We start from the raw sequence: 8,747 nt of genomic DNA on the forward strand, positions 1-8,747 counted from the left end.
AGAGGACTGTATACCATTTATACCAATGTAACCAATTTCCGGCGGCATATTTGGCCGTGGAATTATTTTTGAGCCCAAGGAGCAATCCCTTGTCACAGATAACTGATTTTTAATTAGTTTTCAGGTGTTTTCTTGATTTTTGTTGATTATGTACTGTTTTCATGTTGCTTAGCATTAATATAGATAATCCTATGTATGTTCTGACGTCTTAATATGGCAGAATGAAGCCGAAAAACAGTGCCAAAATTAGGAAGGGTACAGTACATACAGTAGTGTATAGGTCGAGTGTTTTTTGGTGTTCAATGTTTGTTTTGCATGGTTTTCTTGGTGTTTAGCATTACTCTGAATATTCCTATGTCTTCTGATGTCTAAATACTGTATGACAGACTGACCTGAAAAGTGCCAAAAATAGGAGGGGTACTGTACATACAGTAGTGTATAGGTAGGGTATTTTTTTGGTTTCTGGTGGTAGGTGGGGGCGCTCACCATCCACTCACTCAATGTAGTGCTGCTCTCGGGTGTCTGCCCTGTCCTCTCCTCCATCCTTCTTTCCTCGTCTTTCTGCCTGCGGGTGACATTACACTCCCTCTTCTGTCTTTCATTCCTTCATTCTTTCCTCTTCCTTCTGCCTGTGGGTGACTCTAAACTGAGTGACTAGCCAAATGGTGTCCTGTACACCAGGAAACCATTTACTATGCTGGGTGGTAATCATTTAACTAAATTTTGGCGCCTGGTGGTTTAGTGGGTAATTATTGTGCTCCAATCGGATTTAGCAGGTAAAGGTTTATATCCAAGGGGTGATTGGGGTTTACTGCTCACATAATGCCACTCAGGGATGAGTGAAGTTGGTCACTCTCATTTTAAATGTCAGGACCAACTGCCTAGCCAGGGGCTTCTACGCTCCTCATGGGGCAACGTAGGATTGGATGATGGATGGATGGATTTTTTTTTTTTGGGCAAGGTTTTCTTTGTGCTGAAAATTATTTTCATTAATCCTACGTATGTTTTGATGCCAAAATATGGGAGAATGACCGGAAAACATTGCCAAAATTAGGGGGGTTCTGTACATACAGTACCGTATAGGTAAGGCATTTTTTGGTTTTCAGTGCTTTTTCTGCATGGTTTTCTTAGTATTTAGCATTACTTTGGATATTCCTTTGTGTGTTTTGATGTCTAAATATGCCTGAATGACAGGAGAACACTGCCAAATTAAGGTTAGGTATGTTGGAGGTTGGATATAGGTAGGGTCTGGGTATTGTAAGAGAATAGTGTTTCCACTACCCAGACATGCCTTTGGCTCAATTATGTCCAGATAAATGAGGGATTACTATATACTGTATATATACTGTACATATATATCATATACAGTAAAAGTCCATTATCTGAAAACTGATAATCCAAAAATCCCAATAATCCGAATTTTTGTAGATGGCCGACAAAAACTCCAATGAGTAAAAAAAATATCAAAATTAGTGGTAGGTGGTGGCGACCATCATCCACTCACTTGATGTAATGCTGCCTACTTCTTCCTTAGCCTTTATCACTCTTTTTCTGTGCCTGCCCTCCTCTCTTCCTGTTTCTCCCATCTTTCCTGTCACTACTTAATGCTTTTCTTTCCGTTACAGGTGGCTTTACATTGAGTGACAAGCCAAATGGTTTCCTGTAAGCCAAGAAACCATTTACAACATTGCGTGGTAACCATATAACCAAACCATACATGCTCCCTACGTGTCAAGTGGGTTGGTGGAGGGTTAGTGCCCCTCCCTGTAAAACAAGTAACTCAGAGTCAAATGGCCACCCCATATGGGATTATGGCATCTGGCAATAGATAAATAGAACAGAAAAAATTCAAACTGGGCACCAAATGCACCAAAATGCCGAGCGGTGTGGTTATGGATCAGGTAATGCATGGATTGGCAACTCTTCATGAACAACCAACCACTTTTGGATCTGTACCGTAGGTTTAAGGAATTTTCCACAGTAATATATACCAGTATTAAGCTTTTGTGCTTTTACAATACGTGAATATTATTATTAACCCTGGACTTATTACAACTGCTGTTTTCAACACTACGCGTAACTGGTGAGTTAAACAACCCATAACATCTCTTAATTTACCAATTACAGTTCGTGTCTTCAGTAATACATTATTAACCCCTAAAGACGCAATTATTTCAGGCAGGATACCTCCCACAACCACAATTTGGGGGTGTTTTGGCGACTTTCACCAAGGGCAAATTGTGTTCTGGCTAAAAAGGAAGAATTTACACACTTGACAACGCAATCTGCACCCCCGTAGGCCTAATGATTACCGCACAATTGCGTGTCAAAGTTAAAAAAAGTTTCTAATAGTTACCCCTCGAAAACAACCGAAAACATGAAAATTTTGACAACTACCTAGTTTTCTTATTGGAACAGGTCATTTCAAAGTGTTTTGTGACACCAACCATGAAAACAGGTATATGCAGGAGTGGGAAGATTACTAGGCTGTTGGGAGATAAAGTACTGTAGGCTGTGGAGAGTAGGCCTATAGGTACAGGGGCTGGAAATAACCAGCTCTTCGCATGAAAAGAAAGCACTTCAGTGTGTTCTGTAACTTCTGTCATGAAAACAGGTGTGTATGTAGGTGTGGGGAGATACCTAGTGTGGGGAGTAGGCCTACAAGGCCTTGGTGGTACTTGGAGAGAAAAATTTCAGCAACAACCAAATTCCCTTGTTGAAACCCTCCATTTTAATGGGCTCTCTTGTATCAACCATGAAAACAAGTGTGTATGTAGGTGTGGGGAGATAAAACAGGTGTGGGGAGTAGCCCTACAAGACCTTATAGTCATTCAAAAACTAACACAGATGCATATAAATGTTTATAACCATCAAGGACATCAAAATAAAGTTGAATATTGCAATAGATGCATGCATAGGAAACAGGAGGGAAAAAGAAAGCAATAATTTGTTTCCAATTCCTCCTTTCACCGTCCTAACTTATCTATCTATCTATCTATCTATTGCCAGACGCCTCAATCCCGTTTGGGGTGGCCACAAACAAATCGCCTCCAAGTCGCCCTGTCCCCCGCCATTTCACTGCCCTGCTCCCAACTCACACCCCCCTCTCTCATATACCTCTCCACCCCATCCCTCCATCTCATCCTTGGCCTCCCCCTCCCTCTTCCCCCCTCCACCTCACTCACATACACTCTCTTCGTCAGTCTTTCACCCTCCATCCTCTCCACATGGCCAAACCACCTCAGTGTGTTCCTCATAACGCTTCCTATCACATCCACATCAACACCACAACGCTCCTTTATATCCTCATTCGTCAGCCTGTCTCTCCACGTGACTCCAAAGGCTCCTCTTAAATAACTCATTTCCACTGCTCTCACTCTTGACTTGTGTCCTTCCAACAATGTCCAAGCTTCACTTCCGTGGTACGTTAGAGTTGGTATCACAATACTGTCATGTAGTAACTTTTTCACTTCCATGCTCACTTCCCTGTTTCTTATCACTGCTTTCAAAGAACCAGCAACCTTTCTTCCCTTCTGTACCCTTTCAAGCACTTCACCCTCCAAACCTCCATCCTTACTCATCACACTACCCAAGTACTTAAACATACTCACATTTTCCAATTCCTCACCATCCAACCTCGCTGTACATTCGCTAACTTCACCTCTCTCAAAGACCATCACTTTACTCTTCCCTACATTCACCTTTAGATTCCGTTTCTTACACACTCTTTCAAACTCATCCACCAAGCCTTGCAGCTCCCCTTCGTCTTCACTCAACAACACAGTATCATCTGCAAACAACAGTACAGGGAGTTTCCAAACACTATCCTCACTCACCAGGGCCACTCCAACATCCACTACCCTACCTTGTACCTCTTTTATTACCCCATCCATGTACAGATTGAACAACCATGGAGACATGACACATCCCTGTTTCAAACCAACTTTCAAAGAGAAAAATTCACTTAGTTCACCATCCACACGCACTGCAGCCTTCGCACCATCGTACATACTCTTCACAGCATTCAACAACCTCCCATCTACTCCATATATTCTTAACACTTTCCACGATCCTTGTCTATCCACCCTGTCATATGCTTTCTCCAAATCCATGAAAGCCGCATACAACTTCTTTCCCTTCTCTAGAAACTTTTCCACTAAAGATTTAAGAATGAATATCTGATCTACACAACCTCTTCCCTTCCTAAAGCCTCCCTGTTCTTCTCCAACTAATTTATCTGTTCTTTCTCTAACTCTGTCTATAAGTATCCTATCATACACTTTTCCTATTATACTAAGAAGACAAATGCCCCTATGATTGCCACACACTTCTTTTTCCCTTTTTCCTTTGTACAAGGGAATAATTATACCTGACTTCCAATCCTCCGGGACTCTACCTTCCTCCCAGGCCAATCTGCACATCTTCCACATCCATTCTACTACTATCTCTCCCCCATGCTTCAGCATTTCACCACACACTCCATCAATTCCTGGGGCTTTCCCAGATTTAACTTTCTTCATTGCTTCCACAACTTCTATCCTACTGATTTCTTCCTGTCTTCTCACCTCCCTCCTTCTCCCAGCCATTCCCCAGCCACTGATACTCGCATTACTTCCATCCTCTACGTTCAACAATTCCTGAAAGTGTTCTCTCCATCTGCTCACTTTTTCTCCCTTCTCCACTAGTAATCTACCATTTTTATCTTTCACTCCCCTGCTAACTTCACTTCCACCCTGTCTTACTCTTTTCACTTCTCTCCAGAACATTTTCCCTCCACTTTACACTCAAATTCCTTCCAAATCCTCATCCACTCTCTTCTTACTCTCTCTTACTAATCTTTTCACCTCTCTCTTTCTTTCCACATATAACTCTCTCTTCCGCCTCTCAACTTCTTCCACGCCCCTATTTCTCATCCATTCATTGTATGCTTTCTTCTTTTGTGCCACAGCCTGTTTCACCTCTTCAGTCCACCACGCTGTTCCTTGCACCCCCCTCCATCTTCTCTTCCTTCTACACACCACATCACATGCTGCACATATTTCTTCTGTAAATATCTTACTCACACCTTCCACGTCTCCTATCTGCTCCAATTCATATTTGCCCAATCGTTCCTCCACTTCTCTCTTATACTCTGCCTTTTTCTCATCCTCTTGTAACCTTTCCACTCTCCTTGCAACTATTCCTTCCTCTCGTCTTTCCCTTCTTCTATTCCTCCATCTTACTTGCATTCTAATTCTGGCCACCACCAAGTAGTGGTCAGAAAGTCCACTCCCCCAACCTCTATACACTCTTGCATCCTTTACACATCTTCGCATCCTTTCATCCACACACACATAATCAATCATTGCCTTCCTTTCATCACTCGCCATGTATACACTTATTTATTACACTTATCATTACACTTTCTTCACACATCATTACAATTACCATATCATTTCACTTTATCACACTTATCATTACAATTTCAGCAATAGCCTGATACCTCTCAGGGGTCTGTAGGGGGCTGGAAGGGTAGTGAGGGACAAAGAGGGAGGGATGGGGTGGGGTTTGGGGGGGGGACAAGGCTAGCAGGATAGGAGCAGGGTCAAGAGTGTGTGGGAAGGGACACAGGTGGTGGTGGGAGGAGAGATGCAGGTGCGTGGAGGGGTGGCAGAGTGATGGGGGACAAGCAGGGAGTAAGGGAGTGGAGTAGAGGGTGGCACGGAGGCAACTCAGAAGGGGGGTGTCCCCCCACTGCCGTGGTTGGTCTGATCCCCCCTCACGCCACCTCAAGGGTGAGTTCGCATTGGCCTGAAGCCATGTACCGTACCGGTACCTCTGCAGTTTTTTACAGGCCCCACTCAGTTGATGCGATTAGGTATTTTGGTATAAAACTCAAATCACATCAACTGATGCGATTAGGCTTTTAGGGGTTAAGTAAAAAAATTGTGTAATACATAATCTTAATATGTTCCATATTGTATTATGAATGAATGAAAGGTGATCCAATCGGCAAAATTTCGGTTTAAACAAGAAATTGTCTTAGGGGTCCCACCCAAAAATCAGAAAAATCTGATAATCCGAGTGATTCTCGGTCCACTGCCATTCGGATGAATGGACTTGTACTGTACATGTATAAAGTTATATCCCATGTACCGGGTATATTTATATATCTATATGTATATCCTCCATAACAGTGCATTATAATATACTGGTGCCTGTATTTCAGTGGTACCGTACTGTATTTTAGAAGACTAGATATTTGAGATAATGTTTTATCAATGAGCACTGAAACACAACTGAATATTGTACCTGGTAGCCTATACTACTGTGTGACTCAAGAAGAGATTTCTCTCCTTTCCCCACATCTGCCTATGAATAACATGACCTCAGGAAACATTACAGTACCAGTGTACCGTTATTTTGATCCTGTTCATCATTTAGTGCTGTTTTGGTCCCTTATTATTCTTATACCAACAAATGAACCAAAATATTTGCACACATTCCTACTGAAATGCAGGCCAAGTTCTCATGAAACCCATAAATGTTATAAGGACCTAGTTTATTCATCTAGTGCGTCCCTGCTCCCTAGCAGTGTTTAGTAGAACAGAAGCCTGTGACAGGAAGTTCCATCCAGGGAATTTGGTGATGTAACCTATTTTAATGTAGTGTGGTAATTAGGAAGAAATGTCAAAAAACAATGCATACAAGGTTTGGTGGCCTGATAATAAGGGGGCAAAATAGCACTAGGTTTATTTACCCACAACTAAAGTACTAGGTGGACCCCAAATAAGTCTACACCTGTGATGATCCCTTGGCCAAGGATGCAGTGATCAGAAGCTTGACGGTGCTAAGAACACTGTGCACATCACGATATAACCTCGTCCTGAGTAATGATCCAGACGACAAACTTTTTCCAAACCGGAGCAAGTATATCTGTCCTACCGAGTTAAAACTTCACAGCAACTGGGATAAGCCTTTAGTTTTACAGACAACACGTCAGACAGAGGTGACATACAGTATAACAAGAACATTGTGTATGAGAAATTGAGGTGCCCTGAGTGGTTATGATCTGCTACCAACTGCAACCGTGCACTCACCAAACATCCTTAAGTGCATGTTGGTGGGCGGGTTGAAGGAGCCGCACGCCAGCAGGACGACTCGATGTGACCCCGTCATCTCGGCAGGTCAAGGGGTGAGGGCCCCGAGACGGTAAAGAAAAAAAAAATGAAAAAAAATCTAGACACCCTCACCCGCCTTGCTAACCCCGCTGTCGGCCATTTGTTGACATTTCGTCCTTCACTGCTAGAAAAAAAAAAAAATGATATCCACAACTATGCTACAACGTTTTCTCCCCGTGTGAGGTCATAATTGTGCTGGGTTGTCTGTACAAAATAGCGCCGTGTAAAAGTGTAAAATCGGTGTAAGGCGGAAGAGGCCACCGAACCTCCGAGTTCGGGAATCTTAAGTTTCACACCAATCCGGTCCCCTCTTACCTCATTCTACATTACGCCATCTTTACCTTCAAACAGCCTAGATTTCGTTGGCATTGAGCCAAAATTCATCAGTCACATGTGGATCATCTATACCTGAATGAGTGTGCAGTGTCTTAGTGGATATTGAATGTAGTAATCAATGATGACGTCACAGCTACGAGTGACGTCATGGATGAAGGAATCCATCGGAAAAAAACACTCTTTAGTCAGTAGTACAAACTGTTCTTATACAGTACATGGATTATTAAAGATATGCACACTACAACGTTTACAAAATCATTTAAGGTCAAGCAAATTACAATACATCGCATTATATACAGAGTAACATGAAATTCCGTCAAAATATAAATGAACTGCTGCAATAATCGGTTAATCAGACAACGTACCTACATTATACTGATATCATAATTATGTACATACAACGCATTATTACAAACTAGTTATTAGACAACTGATGTTTCTTCTCAGCAGTTAAACGCCCATTTAATATTCACGGGCTCCATGTGGGGCAATGAAAAAATAAGACAAAAGATAGGCACATTACAGGCCTGTAATTTTTGCTGCTTGGGTTTTGCTCGTAAATGATAAAGTATCTGTGATGAACTTGTAATAATGAATGAACTGGAATTGTACTGAATTTCATTACAATGTAAGTACTTGGATAAGCTATTTCAATATGCTGTTGATAATATCACTGTATTATTCTAAGTAGTATAATAGGATACTGATGGTGTTTTGAATATATCAAGTACTGATAAGAATACGAGCCTAAAATAAGGGCGTGTGAGGGCGGAGGGAGCGGCGCCCTGTCCCTGTGAAAGTTGGTCCCCGGTGGTCCCGTGGCGCCGGCCCCCCAAACTCTATTGATCCTCCCTGGACCCTCCCACCACCTCTCGGTGATGCTCCCACGGACTTGCCATGCAACCTCACGACCATCCCACCGCATTGTCACACATCAACATGCAACTTCCCGGTTCAATAAAAGAAAAAAAAACACACGCTTCACAACTTACGGCGGGAAATGTAAAGCTCCACTCGTAAACAGTATAATGATAGTTAAAATGGAGATGCAGTTACCAATGCAGCATGTATACACTCAGTGAGATATGTAATATGGGACCAAAGCCAGTACCAGACAATGCCGGCTTTATAAAGAAGCACCGCAGGATGCGATCCGTGTTTAGGTTCACAAACAGCTTAATACAGTGCTTCTTCAATTTTTTCCGGACCCAATACTCCCAAGTTCAACCTGATACCCCTTCTCTGATATTG

At 42.4% G+C, this 8,747-nt stretch overlaps 1 protein-coding gene across 6 annotated transcripts in view; it reads right to left on the minus strand.

The window, feature by feature from the left end:
• Nmnat (nicotinamide mononucleotide adenylyltransferase) overlaps nt 1-7,414 on the minus strand; it is a 534,591-nt gene extending 527,177 nt beyond the window's left edge. For 3 of the 6 annotated variants that reach the window (XM_080280512.1, XM_080280517.1, XM_080280514.1), the window contains exon 1: nt 7,080-7,414. In XM_080280512.1, the coding sequence (XP_080136638.1) occupies nt 7,080-7,158 (79 nt within the window). In that variant the 5' untranslated portion in view covers nt 7,159-7,414. The remainder of the gene's footprint in view (nt 1-7,079) is intronic. The other 3 variants (XM_080280515.1, XM_080280513.1, XM_080280516.1) reach the window with 3 other exon arrangements.
• Between the last annotated feature and the right edge of the window lie 1,333 nt (nt 7,415-8,747).

Source organism: Coenobita brevimanus, chromosome 85, assembly GCF_032717465.1.
Source record: "Coenobita brevimanus isolate Jiangsu-jjx chromosome 85, ASM3271746v2, whole genome shotgun sequence".
Taxonomy (NCBI): Eukaryota; Metazoa; Arthropoda; class Malacostraca; order Decapoda; family Coenobitidae; genus Coenobita; species Coenobita brevimanus.